Source organism: Asparagus officinalis, chromosome 5, assembly GCF_001876935.1.
Source record: "Asparagus officinalis chromosome 5, Aspof.V1, whole genome shotgun sequence".
Lineage (NCBI taxonomy): Eukaryota > Viridiplantae > Streptophyta > Magnoliopsida > Asparagales > Asparagaceae > Asparagus > Asparagus officinalis.
Genome location: NC_033798.1, coordinates 30,017,289 through 30,034,907, shown reverse-complemented (window position 1 = coordinate 30,034,907; position 17,619 = coordinate 30,017,289). Strand labels below are relative to the sequence as shown.

Sequence of the window (17,619 nt, the reverse complement as noted above, 5' to 3'; positions counted from 1 at the left end):
ATTTCTATATTTAGTTTAGTATGTAGAATCATCATAGATTATAACCAAGGAACTAATTGTATATGCATGTTGCAGGTGATGACCTTTTCGAAGACTTGAAGACAAGATGAAAATCAAGAATCAAGATAAAAGAACAAAGAACTGAAAACTAAAGTTCAGTTGAAAACAGAAAACAAGCAAATAAGAAATCAAAAGTAAACTGAAGCCTATGGAACTAAACTCTAGGGTAGCAACCATTATTTAATTGGGAAAAATAATCATAGTTAAAAGCAATATACTAATACTTACCTCGCATTCTCTACGGGATGTTTGGTTTGAATGAAAATGAAGGAAAAGAAAAGAAATTAAAAATAATAATTTTCATGAGATCTAATCTAACAATTCAAGAACTCAAAATCTGATTCTAAAGACGATAGCTTCAGAAGCATACCTGGAATTGGAATGAAGACCCAAATCCCACGAATCTCAGCAGAAGCCCCTCGTAGACGGACGGGAAAATCTTGTCTTCACTGAGGATCTATTTAGCCATTTAGGTATTGTACCGCGGACCACACGCCGAAGAGGAAAGGAAAAGGGCTAACTCGTGGCGGGTACGGGTAGAAACTTTGGAAAAAAACCCATCTTTCCTCACCCGATAGCCCAGAGCAGCTATGAGGTTAACAAATAGCTTATCGGGTTCGAAGCCAACCCGATAACCCTAGTCGTGAAAAAAAACCCGCTAATCTTTTAGCTCATGCTAAGCACCATCTAATCGTAATTCACCTACATTTCATTGCGCTGCAAAGATCATACTAATCTTTTAGCATGTGCTAAGCACAATTTTATCGCAATTCATCCTCATTTCATAAATTATAGGATTCGCAATTGATCGGGAATTAATTTATTGATATAGATGCATGTATCTTAACTCCTGAACCACAAATCTTAAGTAAACAATTTATCCAAATAAAGAGTTGCAATATCTTAACTCTTGAATCGCAAATCTTTTTTTGCCTTAGATGATTCATCTCATATTATAAGTGATGCTAATTGTATCAACTTCGATGTTCCATCCTGCTTTGATATATGTATGCATGTATGTTTTTATATATGCATGTATATGTATTAGAGGGTATTTTTAAAAGAAATGTTTTAACATACCAACACACTTTTATAATAGTATTAGAGTAGATAACCGAATTTTATGAGATTTGACTTACAACTGATTTTTTCAGTAATAATCACTATCACATTTATAAGTATGAAAATATATCCAATAATGATAGTGCTAACTATTATCGTCATATATAAAAATGTTTGGTAATTTAAACTTTTAAAAAGTCTGTCCACTCAAAGTCCCACAAAAGCCGCACTTAAGTCCCACAACTTTTTAATACTAGTATGCCACACGTGCGTTGCACGTGATGCATATTAAGAACTACAAGAGTTTAAATATTTAAAGGTCAATTAATTTTTCACTCATCAATTTTAGAATTATTATTTATTAAATACATTCTTCGCATAGAATATACGATACAAATGCATGCTATGACGCAAAGCTTTCTCTTGAATATATTAAGAAACTTTCATTTCTATATATAAAAAAGTATATATTCTAAATCATCTGTTAGTGCAAATTTAGAGACTAATGGACATCAAACATCAGTTGCATCCCCTGACAATTTCACATTTGAAGAAAATAGGAAGAGCACTCAGCTTCCCCTAGAGAATCATCCTGAGAGGAGTCCAATCACAGATACTACACCGAGTGAGAGTCGATGCCTGGAATATCCAGGAAGATGTATATATATGTGTGTATATTTGCATCAGATGATTTAATCAGTTGATCAACAGAAGCACAAGAAAAGACTTTGTTTGAAAAATTCACGATGATGTTTTAGGTAAGATATATCATTATATTTGAAAAATAACAAGTCAACAATTCCTGCTTCTCCCCCTACATACCTGCAGGTGAAGTCCTGTTTTAGATTCTTTTAGCCTTGTAAATGCTGGATCAGATAATAATTTTTTAGCAAATGTTGGTTTTTGTCAGGTGCTACAATGTCTCATTTATCTTCAGTAGACAAAGGCTGATCATTCTGGTTCTCACCATCGTTGACATACAGATGTTTTCATATCCAAAGAGGAAGAAGCTTCTTAGCCATCTAACTTCTTTGTATTCTTAAGAAATTTAAGAGGCATTCCAAGTCCCTCTACCTTTGTTTCACCTTTAGTCTTCTCGCTGTTATGTTTCTTATCTTTATCAGCCACAGGTTTCTTCTCTTTTTCTGCATTCTTTTGATCTTGCAGGTGCTGTATCCAGCAAGCTCCAAGTTCCCATCTCATGAAGACGTTTTCGTCAGTCTTCTCTTCGTCAAGCCTAGCTAGACTATCATTTAACAATTTCTCTACAAAAGCTTGGCCTACAGTAAGCTCCTCATGCTTTGAGCTCATAGCGTGATTAGCTGCTCTTATCTGCTCTTTTATAGGTTTCGCGTGAAGAAACATTCTCTAACTGAAAGTAGTCAGTAACTACATTAGAAGCAATTATATAGATAGATGAGAACGAAAGATGTACATGCATCCTAGGCTACCTGTTAATGTTTTGAGCATTAGATCCCCCATCAGGTTGGTCCTCAATATCAATGGCTTGCAAAGGGTCCAATTTACTTTTGTCAAAGTTGTTGACTTTCACGATTGCAATATAACCACAATACCACACATTCATGACGCCCAAGGTGATGAAATCCTATATTAATAACAATGAATACAATTCCTCACAAAAAAGAAAGAATAAAAAAGAAAAGAAAGGAAACAACGAATACAAGAAGAAGAAAAACACTTGGTATCACAGTTTATTAAAAGAGAATAATAGTGAATACAGAGTTAAGAGTTTATCCCACATGAGTTGTTGTCTTTTCAGCAGCAGTGATTCCTTTCAGTAAGTTTCTCTCTATAAGATGTTTGCGGTCCATTCCCGTTTTCCTATTCCCATCAATCTTTGTATCCAACTTGCAGCTTGCATCTGAAGTATCTCTGGTGACAGTAATGTTGAAATCCCCTACTATCTCGAAGTGCAAAATTTCATCTTTCTCAATTGAAGAAGCAATACGTTTTTCCATTACATACTGTATGGAAGCAATGGCTCTAAAAATTGCAACATCTACAAAAAGGCTATGGAGCAGAAAAGCTCTCCTATCTCGTATATGCCTCTCTTCTGCAGTTTTGCACAGCATGGAAGTGAGAAGTAGAAACTCATTAGCCCAAGGTATCATGTCACTCCTATTTATAAACTTGAGTAGGCATTAGTACATACATTTGGACCGCATTGGTTCGGAGAAACCTGGAATCGAAGAAGGCTTGTAACATAATGATCCATTTTAGTTTCTATTAATGTAGATACCTTTATGTAACACATATGTTAGCAATATATATAGAACACACAATGCTGATTTAAAGCAAACGACATATACATCGTATTCCCGAAACTCGATCAGATGATACATTATCAATCTTTTGAAATGTGAGATATGAATAAGTCAACATTGTAATTGCACCAGTAATAAAACTATTGTTGTAATACTATACAAACTATATAAAGCATTACTTTTGAAAAGAAAATATACATCGATAAAAATCTAGTCAAATTCCATAGCGAATGACTGACCTGCAGTGCTCCAAAATCCTCGTGATAGATGTTTCTTCAGTCCCATTTATCCGAAGCTTATGTTTTCTCAAATGGGCAGAAGATTTGTGTGGATAACTTAGCTATTCGTGATTGACACACAATTATGGATGATGACTGGTGGACTATTTGCATAAATAAAAAGGACTGCAAATTTTTAGTAGAGACAAAAGTAACTGCACATAAATATCATGTTTTTACATTATAAAACAAGGTTTTCCAAAAAACGAATCTTGACTTAAAAGATTCGAAGACATAAATAGTGTTAGAAGTAAGTTTTGGTTTCATCACCCAATCACTTACGCAAAAGCGAATTTGCTCTTGTAAATAGTATTTGGTTTGATAAATCAAGGGTATATGCATACAATTATAAAAAGGCAACAAGAGTTTGTTACATTATATAAATTTAAAATTGGATAGGCAACAACACAAAAAATTGTGAAGCTTTGAAAATGAAGTAATAAATTTGAAAACTATATCATATTTAACACACAAACCGTATCATTCATAAAGTCAATATTAAAGAAACATAAAGATCTAAACATAAGTTCTTTGTCACATTATCTAAGCTGATAAAAACTTCCAACAATAAGATTCACAAACTCGTAGACCTAAATTTATTGACTTGACATTTATTCTTCTAAGACTAAGACATCTAAACTCATTCTCCTGATGAAATTTCCAGATAGCTGCAAGAATGCCCATAGCTTCAGTAAATAATTTATATGCTTCTTCTTCGTCTTTGATCTTAGCAGCAAAAGAAAATTGACTTGAGCAGTAGTAGGAACATTTTCGCTAGGGACATAATCAGGATCTGAATTCTCAACCTTCATTTTTTTTGTTAACTTCATAAGAGCTCTCCTCATCATCATAATACTCCTCAATCGATGGTTCTTCTTCATCGTCATAAAGTCGATTTGAAGTAACAATTGCTTGCTTGTTGGTTGAGTGACCCTCATTTATCATCTTTTTTATCACCTTCATCGTCACATGATGAAATTTCAATAATTTAAAATATGAATAATGTAAATATTTAAAATATACAGACAACCCAAATGTAAATATTTAAAATATGAATAATGTACGGATCTGGGTTTACTGTTTTTTTTATGGCTGAGAATAAATGAAGGCAAAGGATGCACACTGAATGGCTTTACAGTCTTACTAGAATTTTGCATAATACTTCCATTCTCAGTGGATGTTGAAAGCTGAGCAGGAGCAGAATTTCTCCCTGAAAATTATAGATAACTGATCAATTTACTGAAAAGACATATTTGCATTAGTTACATTAACTCTAGATGAATGTCCTTACTGTCCTTATCAAATGCTACTAACTCTAGATGAATTACTGTCCTTACTTATCAATTGCTGTTAACAGTGAGAAATAAAACTACACCTCTTCCAGTTCATGGAGATATTCTCTTCATACAAGGATGTCAACGTCAATGAGTTCTCATAGGTTGATGGAACGTGATAACATGTCAACAAGGGTATGTCATCCCTGTCAACTCCTTAGAATGAGCTGCTGCATCAGAAGCCAGAATGCTGCCGATGGAGATGTTGATTACATTGACAAGGTCGTTGTTGAGCTACAACGAAAGAAGTCATGGTCTTGTTACCTTCACAGGGCAAAGCATAAAAAAAAACCAAAGGATTGACAGTATAGCTACGAAAAATTCCATGACAAATGTTGCGTTAATTGGTAGAGCATGATATCAGAAAGCATAATCTTTTGGTACATTCTTTTTTTAAACTACAGGAAAATTCAAAAGTTGTCAGGTTCATGCCAAACCCAAAAATGAAGTGAAACCATGTGGACTGTTTCCGACTTGCAACAATCTATTTGACAGTAAATGCCAAAATGATCTGGTAACACTATTTAGTTCTGGATGTGTATCAAAATGAAATGATTAGCCATTAAGGCTACATGCTTATCTTTTCCACTCACAGTTTAAAAGACCTTTATCTATCTGAGGCCCATTCATATCTCCTTTTTATCACCAACTCCAACCTATGAAAACAATCTACAATCCTTCCAGAAAAGTACATAACCATAACCATATTCCTTATTCCCATTTCAGTTCTTGCTTAACATATTCCAGATGAGAGAAGTATTTTTCTCATTGGAGGGTCTTGGTAAATATTTTTAGCACTTTTATGTTCTGCTGTAGTTGGCTGTCTACCAATCAAATCATTCATAACCTTAATTGCCTTGTCATCCTCATACTCCAAGTTAGCAGACAACCAACTGATGCAAATCCCAGTTTTAGCACTCATAATCTATGATATTCTTCCCTGCAATATTAGAGCTTTTCCCTAAGTTCTGAGCAGCTTAACTTCATGCACATATATGATACATATATGATATATCACTGTTGGCTTTATGGTTCATCACAAGAACATAAACCATCGCCAACATTCAATTACATATGTCATTCTTGGGTTTATGGTTCAACACAAGAACATAACACCTTGTCAAACACCACCCAAGTTATGTCATATGTCGTACGCTGCTCATATCTAACAAATTGTGCATCCTCGATTTCTAGTTATCACATTCCTAGCATTTAAAGCCTGGCACAATAAGACATTACCATGTACAGGCTTCATGTTTTAAACTATAAGAAGCATTCTCAGAAATAAAGATATGCTCTCACAGGACTCCATTGTCTTTTTCCACACAGTTATGGATTTGAGAAGATCAAAAGTATGATAGCTTTTCGTAAGTGATATAATAGAAAGGTATATTGTTCAAAAATCATGTGAAATACGGACCAAAAGGTAAACAAAGATGCAAATTGGCAATATAGACAAATTGAGGCCAAGAATATCTTACCCATTGAAAACCCTCCTTATCTTGTAGTGCTGCACCTATCATGCTCTCACCAAAATTTGCAATCTGGAACGCTATAACACATACAATAGCCTGCGATACATCAATCTGCACGAGAAAATTGACGAAGATGGTGAAAAATGAAATAAGTTAAATGTGGAAAAAGAAACATGAGCATACTCGTACATGTTAACAGTCATACAGGAGGAAAGAACAGAATATGTCAAGCGTAGCCAAAAAAGGACTGGTAACTTAGAGAGCATCCAAGGGATCAAAGGGACCACACAGGAGTTCTTTATCTCTGGTGAATGCCTGGTGATTTATTGTGGGCATTAAAAACTCAACAGTTCAATAATTAAAAAAAAAAAATTTAATTTACCTTAATAGCTTTCTACTCCTCCAATCAATCTCCGACACCTAACAGCAACAATCAACAATCAATCAATACCAAAAATAAAAGTAATTCATCAAACAATCAAACTGAGAATATGAATAAGAAATTACAAGAAGGTAATAAGAATAACCAATATCCATACTTACAATTGGAAAAAAAACCTTCTTTGTTCCATCAAAATTGAAGCAGAAGGTATTTATAGAATCACAACATAATTTATAGGGATTGGAAAGCCGTAGCAGTTACTACCAATATCCATACTTACATTGCCAATGGTTGAAAACGGAAGGAATTGAGGTGAGGAGCTCGATCGTCGAAATAAGGATGAATTTAGAGATAGCTAGCGAGAGGGAGAGGGAAACTGAAGCGAGGAGTCCGAACGTCAATTTAATTTAGAGATGGGGAGGGGGAGGGGGAGAGGGAGAGGGGCAGGGGAAAGCACGGATTTGGGCGTTATCAAAGAGAGAGGGAGAGGGGAAGGGGAGAGATCAGATAATGAAGGAGGATAGAAGAGTCGATTATCAAAGAGAAGGAGAGGGGCAGCGGAAAGGGCGGATAACGAAGGGGAGATTGAGATTCTTTGCGTTATGAAAGATGATGGGGAATAAATAAAGGGATAACATATATACATATAGGATAAAATTAGAATTACGAAATTTGAAGAGGGCAAATTGGGTATGCAAAAGTTTTGAAATCTGTTTTCTCTTTGTTTGGTTCGTTTCCTAGATATAGGGAAATACAATTCCATGTAAAGAAATTGAAGTTTTGAGTTTTCCAAACTTTTCCAAGAAATAGATTGTTTCGCTTTGGTTCGCATAAAAAAATGGTGGGAAACCAATGTATTTACTTTTCTTGTGTTTGGTTCACATGGAAAAAAAAGGAAAACTTTTGTTGATTTGACATTTCTCACTTTTCTTGTGTTTGGTTGGTTTTAAAGTTTGTAGGAAAAAATGTTTATGGTCACCATGGTAAGATTACCCCCACTACATACAAATTTATTTTTGCTCGTTATATTAGGTAATCTTAATCATATAAAAATTCGAATGTAATATGAACAAATAATAATATCCCCAATGAACTATTACCAACCATCAAGAGTGGGACCGTACGTCATAGTTTTCGCAGAAGCCAACATGACCTTGATTACCGTTTGAATGCAAGCCAATTTTATACAACATTGCTTTGAACATCTAAATCTAAACACACATCAAATTACGTGCGAGTTTAGACAAGTTTAGAGCTATACTACGTAAGCATTCAACTTGACCAGAAACTAACAAGGAAAACAAGCACACATCAATAAGCTTCGCTAGGAACAATAAAAACAGTCGATGTACATTCGAATACGTACGAAACTTTTCTGTGTGCATATCAGTTTGATTTATGAAAAAAGAGTTGAAGGATCAAGACAAATTTGAAGTTGTCCCAAATAACAGAGTCCACAAGTGGATCTTGCTGTAGCAATTCCCTTAGGTTGTTTTCCACCTCTCCCACCTGTTTTTCTAGGTACTGCTTCGAAGTATACATACCCAGAAAAAAAAGAAAACAATAGTTACTGTCCAGAATGATCATAATGCAGCAACCTACAATTTGCATATTATAAAAATCTGCAATCATGTTGTTTGTGTTGTCCTGACATAAAATTCAAACCAACAGGTATAACAGTGCAACTTCCAGAATCAGAATGCAACTAATAGATTCCACTCATTTGAAATTTTGATTTTATTGCCTGTTGGAGTACAATGTGATTTTTACCAAAAGTCGAGATAGTAGAAAAATGATTTTACAAAGTAAAGCAGATAGTAATGCGACTGGACAAATGAATACAACACCATCGGAACAGCAGAGTAAAATGATCAGAGAAAAGCAAAAAAAAATGAAAACATTAATCTGACAAACAACTCAAGTTTAAAGAAGTACAAGCTTAGATAACCTACCTATTCATGGACTCTACCTTGTGCTCTTCTCGCACAATCAATTTAGCCTACCTGTCTTGCCCTCCCCACACATTTATCTTCCTTTCATTCACAATTATGGATTCTGCCACTCTGCCTATGAAAATATCGGCTACTTGCATTGCTTTAGGGTTAACCTTCTCATTGGTGAATTTCAGTCAAATTCTTGCAGCCAAGTTTGCACCAGCACAATGACCAAGTGATTTGAATCACACTTGAACATCTACAACAAGCATGTCTTTGATCCAAAACATTTGCTGATAGATATGAATAGGATCCATATTACTCATTCCAGGGACCAAATTTTCCTTCTAGTCATATTACGATCCGGATTAAAATACACAGTTTCTCTTGTTCATTGTCTGCAAATTTCAGGTTTAGAAATAACTCTACTACATGGAATCACACTGGATAGCTATACAGTAAAATGGTGATTTACAGTACCAAATCAAAGTTTGCAATGCCATAAGTTGTCACTTAGCTCACAAGCCAAAACATAAATTAGGAAGTGTAAGATGAAAGAAATTTTATTTAGATTTTACTGCTGAAAACTACCAAATTTAAAGTTTACACGATTCTAAGCTCCACACAGGTCTAAAACAAACGAACATATAAATTAATCTAGGTATACTAGAACTGTAAATAAAGGAACTTAAACACACAGAATATTTCCTAAAGAAGTGATTACAATCCTGGACATTGGTGGAAAACTTTCTGAAACATGGTCTTGATAGGCTACATGTGATTAATCACAGCTTGCAAAGATGTTTTTAACAAAATAACTATTTATCAGAGATGGATATTTAAATAGAATGAAGACTATAACAGTTTTGTTCCAATACTAATGCTTGTCTTGTATGTAGAGATGGCAACTGCAACTAAGAAAATCGGTAGAAGCCTCATCAATTCAAACTAATATAAATTAATATGTTTCCACTCCATGGGATGTTCTAAGAGTATGGCTCTGTCACGTCCAAACCCGTGAGCCTGTTGGAGCGATGAAAGCCATGCGACCCACTGAGTGCAACACATGTTTTAAACCCAATTACACTTTTGTAAGTCTGGGAGTATTTGGGGCATCACAGGTTCAGAACCTGATCCATTCTGCCTCATATTACTTTAGACACGCAAGTTTTACATTGTTATCTCAAGATTTGGTAGTATGGCCATTAAAATATCAATGCAATGCAGTAATGCTCCACTCTGATTTCCAAATGATGATACAGATCACACTTGGAAGGTTTCATTGCAGATAACATGATAAATGTATCTAAAGAATTTTGTATAACTAAAACCAACCTAATGGTGTCCTTGTCCTTCAAAACACATGTTGACTCAAAAGGTGGTAAAACAAAACCATCCATCTGCAACGCAACACAAAAATGAATAAGCCAGAGATTATGAGGAAAAATGATAATGAATAACCTAGAGAATATGTTATGCATGCCATGAATACATGAGTACATGTAAGCGATCATAATGCTACAAACTGAAGAACATGCTAACACACAACTCACTGAAACGTGCTTGCAGTACAAACTATGTGCTTAGACCCGCAAGCACGTGGACATATGCATAACACTAACGTCAGTAGTGTAGTGAAGATTGTGAGATGTGATATAAAAGTCAATGTTCACTCATATAATTAAGACCGGTAAGGTATTGAATGTTAGTACGTATAATATAATGGCCTAACAAAGGCATCATAGCAATGTTCCAAATCAATTACTACGGTAGTAAGATAACACAAGATTTCATAAAAAGAAGATGCATCTCTACTTTTGTTTTTGATTGGCGTTGAAGCAACGTTAATAATCTGTATTTGATCATATAATTTCTTTTCTCTTTCAATCTTTCATCTTAAACTACAGGGAAACAATGAAGCCATTTTCTCTTACAGCTTCCACATGTCACAATTTCTTCATAGTTTGTTGTACTAAACTCTAAATAAAAAGAATTCCAGCATTACAAAGTGAATAATATTAAAAGCTGATTTTAAAAAAATTATGAAAAAATAAAAGAACTTCCCTTTTCGCAGCAAAAGGCAAAAGATGAGGACATGTTTAACAAAAAAGTTTTCCTTTTTCAAATCAAGACATTGCATTTATCTCAAAAAGAGAATTTTTTCCTCAATAACACGACGCATGACACTTGAATCCTCAATTTCTCACAGTACAACCCAAATCATCAAGTCCCAAACTCCAAAATGTTGCTAATCTAGGGATCTCACAGAGAGAAGGAGGCCATTAGGGCAAGATCGCTGGAGATTGAAGCTCCTGTACACGAGCAAAGCGAGGTCGGAGATAGTGGCAATCTCCGGCCTCAGGAGAATCCAGCAGTGCTTCAGGCCCTCTGATCTCTGAGACTTCGTCAGCATCTTGCGATCGTCTAAGACCACTCGAACCCGTAAAGGGTCTTCCATGGCGATGGAGGAGGAGAGAGGAGATCAGAGATTTTGGGGCAGAGTTTTTGGGAGATGAGCGCTCCTTAAACCCTTTTGTGGCCTCGGAGAAATAAAAGGGGAGGGACAGCGTCGCCAAAGATCAGAGATTATTGTCGTCAATCATCAGATCCGAATACAGGGACAAAGCAGGAGTTTCTGGCGGGAGGAGAGCGCGGAGGTAAGTGTAGCTCGTCGAAGAAATCAACGAGGAAACCAAACAGCCGACGTGGCTGCAGTTTCCGTCGATTTCACCAGCTTGAGCAAGGAATTGGGGTAGAGGAGGAAGTCTGATGTGGCAGGGATTTTTCTTCGGTTTTGCTTGTGAAACCATAGCGAACCAAAGTGGAGAAAAAAAACCGACGGAAACGTTTTATCCGATGTGGAGGGCGAAAAAATGACGTGGCGGCGTTTTCAAAGTTTTCCACCGCTATTATTAGCGAACCAAACAGCCCCTAGAAGTAGTAAGTATAGATATAGATAAATGGAATAAATAAATACTTTACAAATAAAACTCAACTTCACCTACGAAATGTGTCTTCTGATTTCCTTTTGCTTGTACATAATAATTATGATAAATTAATAGTATAGAGATCAAAAGAGATGTAAAACAAAGCGAACGATTTCCATTAGTATATTGTTTTTTTTAATGGCTGAGGGGGAGTTTGCAGGTGATTTGTGTTGAAGATGAAACAAATCAGAAAACTATGCTCATTGAATTCTTCACAAAATGCACAATAATTGAAAATACAAGACAATTTCTATGCGTCGAATTTCCTAAACATTACCTGTGGAATAACCAAGCAAAGATTTGGTCTGATCAGAAGCACAAACTTGTAATTGGTCGTATAAATGCTACAAATCAAAAAGAAGGAGAGAGATATTATCTACATCTATTGTTAAATCATGTGAGGGATCCTACTTCTTGAGAATATCTTTTATCGGTTGATGGTGTTGCATATAAGTCCTTCAAGGAAGCTGCACAAAAAAAAGGATTATTGGAATCTGATGGTAGTATTTCTGATTGTTAAGTTGAGGCCACAGCTTTCCAAATGCCTTACGCACTATGAAGATTATTTTCCATTATTTTGGTTTATTGTCAACCATCAAATATAAGAAAATTATGGAACGATCATTTTAAAGCAATGGCAGAAGATTTCAACGGAGGAGTAGATAAATACATGCTACTAGCTCGTGTTGCATCGACATTAAAGAGCATTAGTTTTTTCCTTGAGAGTATGGGTAAACATATTACAAATTATGATCTGCAATTACTAATACATGATGATGTTGACCAATGTCAGACTTTACCGAGAGAAATTCATGATGAAAATTTCAAGAAAGATGATAGCATTGGCAACAAAAACATCAAGAGTGCACAATAATGCCAGGAGGGCAAACTGCACATTCGCGATTCAAAATTCCAATTACCGCTAATGAAACTATAATGTGCAATATATCAAAGCAGGATGGAACATCAAAGTTGATACAATTAGCATCACTTATAATATGGGATGAAGCACCTATGGCAAAAAGATTTGCGATTGAGGTAGTTGACAGAACATTGAGGGATGTAATGGATGACAAAAGACTTTTTAGTGGAAAAGTAGTTGTATTTGGAGGTGATTTTCATCAAATTCTACCAGTTGTTCTACCTAGCACTAGAGAGGAAGCAGTCGATGCAAGTCTTGTGAAATCATATCTATGGGGGGAAATGGAGAAATTATCTCTCACTATTAATATGAGGGAAAGAACTAATCAAGCATTTGGAGAGTTCTTATTGTGTGTGGGTAATGGAGAGGAACCGACAATAGATGAGAATTTAATCTTCTTCCACATGAAATGGTAATAGAATATGACAATGATGAAAACTCTAAAAAAAATTGATTGACGCTATCTTTCCATCATTACAAGAAAATTCATCGTCTGCTAAATACATGACACAACATGGTATTCTTTCAACACTGAATAAGTATGTTAATGGACTGAATGAAAAATTAATTGCATTGTTTCCTGGTGAAGCTAAAACATTTTATAGCTTTGATGAAGCAGTAGATGACACAAATAATTATTACCAAAATGAATTCTTGAACACCTTAAGGCCGAATAGACTCCCGCCACACAAATTGGTTCTTAAAAGAAATTGTCTGATCATGTTGTTGCGTAATCTTGATTCATCTAATAGAATGTGCAATGGTACAGGATTGTTTCGTAGAGGGTATGAAGATAATATCATCCATGTTGAAATCACAGTTGGTCAACATGCTAGTCAATATCTCATGATTCCGATAATATCATTATCTCTAGCTGAAAATAAAGGTTATCTATTCAAATTTCGTAGAAAATAATTTTCAATACGACTATGTCAATAAAGCCCAGGGACAAACAATACCTTATGTTGGAGTATATTTTCTACACCATGTATTCTCACATGGTCAATTATATGGTGCATTATCAAGGAGGATATCAATGAGAACAACTAAGATATTAAAAAGTTGACCCAGCAAAAGAACAACAAAAACGTACGCGAAAAATATTATGTACCCAGTAGTATTATTACCTCAAAGGTAAACTACCTAATCATAATCATGATTCATTATTTTTTTCATTCTATAATGCACACTTTGTATAGCTTATCTTTCAAACAATTCTTATCCAACAAAACATTCTAATATGCACTAAAGATGCGCATTAAAGCCGTTAACTATTTATAATGCAATATACTAGCTTTGATCTCAAAGGTGATTTCGCTCTTTGTGTAATATTTATAATTTATTCCTTTTGAAAATACTTTGATACTTAATTCTTTTACACTCATTATCACCTTTTTTTTAACTTTCTAATAGGTTACCACATTGCCCTTATGATTTTGTGCAACTCCCAAATTTCAGCAACAATATTCTTTTTCCTTATCGATGAAAGTGGACATATAATTAAACAATTTGGGTTACCTCAATTATTTTGTGGTCTTTCTTCTTCTTTAAAGACTTTGTCTATTGGATTTTATTATAATTTTTAATTTCTTTTAGGCGGAGTCTTGTTTGGTGCATTCATGATTCTGCTATATGATACTTCTACAATATACTGGTTTTTCATACGCCAAATGAGTGATCTTTATGACCCTATTTGTAACCCTATAACGTCTATTTATATCATCAATTAATAAAATTCATATATCTTTTCTGAGAACAAGCATAAATTGTAACACCCCTCAATAAGGTACATAAAAATTTAGCATGACCCGTCTGTGAGAGGAGGGTCGATATATATATATATATATATATATACTGAAGGGCGAAAATAAAGCAGTGGAGATGTATATGCAATACTCAGGATCACAGGGTTGACAACAAAGTCCATACAATACCAGAATAGAAGAAAAACTAAAGGGAACAACAAAATATTACAATAGTGATAATAGCTACAAATATTAGTACATGTTTGATAAGTCAGAAGTGCTACAAAAGTGAACATAAATTAACTCCTAAGATTTTCCTTTGAAACTAATCCTCAAATTCAGGTATGTAATCCTCTTATCATTGTCGATTGTATGACCTGCGAATAGATACAAAAATAATAGGGGTGAGCCTAAGGTCCAATAGGTAACCATAAAAATCTCGGGTACAACATAAAAGGATGAATGAAAAGGATAGTCGTAGATATTTGAACTTGAACGAAGGGATCTCAACATTAAGTTACCATACTTATATCATGATCATTGATTAGAATGAAATAACATGCTAATATGAACAATCAAGGTCTAATATTCAGGATTCCAAACTCTCCAATCATGGGATAATTAATAAACCACACATGCCTTTGTGGGAAAAAAATTTAAAGAAGAAATGAGAATAAACGAATTTGTATTAATCTCCCTAACTGACTTAAGAAAAGAATAAATACAATTTTTCTTTACAATCTCTCTCTAACTGACTTAGAAAAAAATTACAACTCTTCTTTATTGGTTTTCTGATTTACAAAAGAGAGAAGGAATCGACAAAGATCCATCCCTTTGTTTAAAACTGGATTCTTCTTGGTGGTGATGGGAGCTTGAATCTTTTAACTCTTTGACGATCTACGCACCTCGCTTCGTAGAACATTGGTCTATTCCTCTTGACTTTACGTCGGGAAGAACTTGCAAGGCAAGTTTAGAACTCTAAAATGAGTTTAAAAACTCTGCGAAAGAGTTGATTTCAGAAAGGAGATTTGATCATTTTTAATCTGAAATAAGCTAAACAACCTATTTTAAAGTTCCTCAACCGAAGATGGTTAGAAAGCAAGCCAAAAGCTCTCAAAAGCTTCAACAAAAGCCAATCAAAGATGATCCAAAAGAGGATCCCTCTTCAGCTAAATTCTCAGCTATTTATAGGCTTTTAGGGGTGTAACTGACCCCTTAATTCGCTCCATAATAGGGGATTAATGGTCCCATTATGTGGAAAAATGGTTTTGAAGCCGTTCAAATCGTGTTTGAAATGGTCAACACGAGGTTCGCGTACTGGAGCAAGCCTCGCGTTCAACTCTGTTGAAACGCTCAGGTGAACCTCTCCTTTGAAGTTTAGAATGCGGATGTGAGCCTCGCGTTTGGAGCTTGAAACGTGGAGGTGAGCATTGCATTTTGGAGTTAAAACGCGGGGATAACCCTCATGTTTTGAAATTGAAACGCGTGGTTGACCCTCACATTTTAGAGTTGAAACATAGGGATGACCCTCGCATTTTAGAGCTAGAACGCGGGGATGACCCTCGCGTTTTTCTTTGAAGAGATCGTTAATTATAATCTCTTTCTTTGAGTATTGCAATGATCAACATCTTGTAATCCTTACATTTGGCTCTTTGAAATGTGAGAGTCATCAATTTGTAACTCTCATCTGTTATTGTGAAAGTCATCAGATTGTAGCTTTCATATGTTGTCATGAAAGTTATCAAATTATAACTTTCATCTGTTGTCACGAAAGTCGTCAGATTATAACTTTCGTTTGTGGTGAAAGTCATCAATTTGTAACTCTCATTGGTAAATGTGAAACTTGTCAGATTGTAACTTTCATCATTAGTGCTTTGTGGGGATCAGCTATTTGTAGTAATTTTTAGACATGCTACAGCTGGATCCACGGATATGCCATCTCTAGTGATCACATGGCCTAAAAACATCATCTTTTCTAGCCAGAATTCACACTTCTTAAACTTGGCATATAGCTATTGCTCCCTTAGGATTTGCAATACAATCTTCAAATGTTCTTCAAGCTCTTAGTAACACTTAGAATAGATCAAGATGTCATCAATAAAAAGCACCACAAATTGATCTAAATATTGTTTAAATATCTGGTTCATCAAATCCATGAATGCGGCCGGCGCACTAGTCAGCCCAAAATGCATCACTAAAAATTCATAGTGACCGTAGCGAGTCCTGAATGCTGTCTTTGCTACGTCCTCAGGCTTAATCTTTAACTGATGGTACCTTGACCTTAAATCAATTTTGGAAAAATATTGAGCTCCTTGAAGCTGATCAAATAGATCATCTATTCTTAGGAGTGGATACTTATTCTTAATTGTCACTTTATTCAACTCTTTGTAATCTATACAGAGTCTCATACTCCCATCTTTCTTTTTCACAAATAAGATTGATGCTCCCCATGGAGACACGCTAAGTCTAATGAATCTTTTATCCAATAACTCCTGAAGTTGTTCCTTCAGTTCCTTCATCTCAGCTAGCGCCTATCTATAAGGGGCTTTATATATAGGACCAACCAAGTCTATGTCAAACTCTATCTCCTGGTTTGGAGGCAATCCTGGCAAGTCTTCTCCAAAGACATCTGAGTAATCTCTTACAACAAGTATATCTGAAAGCTCTTTCTGATTCGATTGGTCACTTATTGTTAGGTCTTGGTCTCGTATTTTGATGATGATTTATAAACCCCATTATTGGTACTAATTGCTTGTCAAGTGATCCTACACAAAATATGTTTATCAAGCAACAGAGTGCCATGTAAAGGAGGATAGATAGATTTGCATTTTAACGATGATACTCATGGAGGTAGAGATAAGTTGATGAAGAAGTCTTAAATGCTCAAAGATCTACTCAAGAAGAGTTTTCAAGTATATGTTCGAGAAGAGCTTCATTAACAACAAATTTTAGTAAATATCGGTATTCAAGCATTATATACATTTGTAAGCGATATTTGTAATTTACTTCTCTCTAGATCATATCGTAGGCAAGAAATAAATTTGATAACTCTTGAAGCATTATGGGACTACACACACACACACACACTTCAAAGTTCGTTTTTGACAAAAAAATTTAAATATCCATTTCAAACTATTTGCTTTCGTTTAGAGGCG

The 17,619-nt window shown here is 35.0% G+C and overlaps 2 protein-coding genes across 10 annotated transcripts in view; both read right to left on the bottom strand.

Moving 5' to 3' along the window:
* LOC109841661 (elongation factor Ts, mitochondrial) overlaps positions 1 to 573 on the bottom strand; it is a 28,484-nt gene extending 27,911 nt beyond the window's left edge. Inside the window, exon 1 of the mRNA XM_020410610.1 lies at positions 431 to 573. The gene's annotated coding sequence lies outside the window, so the exon portion shown is untranslated. The remainder of the gene's footprint in view (positions 1 to 430) is intronic.
* LOC109842743 (protein TSS-like) lies at positions 1,880 to 7,479 on the bottom strand. 9 transcript variants are annotated; one of them, XR_002247375.1, is made up of 9 exons: positions 7,157 to 7,479; positions 6,877 to 6,914; positions 6,700 to 6,809; positions 6,501 to 6,605; positions 5,061 to 5,253; positions 4,764 to 4,895; positions 2,883 to 4,642; positions 2,574 to 2,728; positions 1,913 to 2,494 (listed from the first exon to the last, which is right to left on the bottom strand). XR_002247375.1 is itself a non-coding variant. In XM_020411619.1 (3 exons), the coding sequence occupies exons 1-3, from the start codon at positions 3,252 to 3,254 to the stop codon at positions 2,491 to 2,493; spliced, it is 531 nt and encodes a 176-aa protein (XP_020267208.1). In that variant the 5' UTR covers positions 3,255 to 4,757; the 3' UTR covers positions 1,880 to 2,490. The 9 variants fall into 9 exon arrangements, 1 of the variants encoding a protein (XP_020267208.1); XR_002247373.1 differs by having other exon boundaries at positions 1,914 to 2,494; positions 6,684 to 6,809; positions 7,038 to 7,479; XR_002247372.1 differs by having other exon boundaries at positions 1,914 to 2,494; positions 6,684 to 6,809.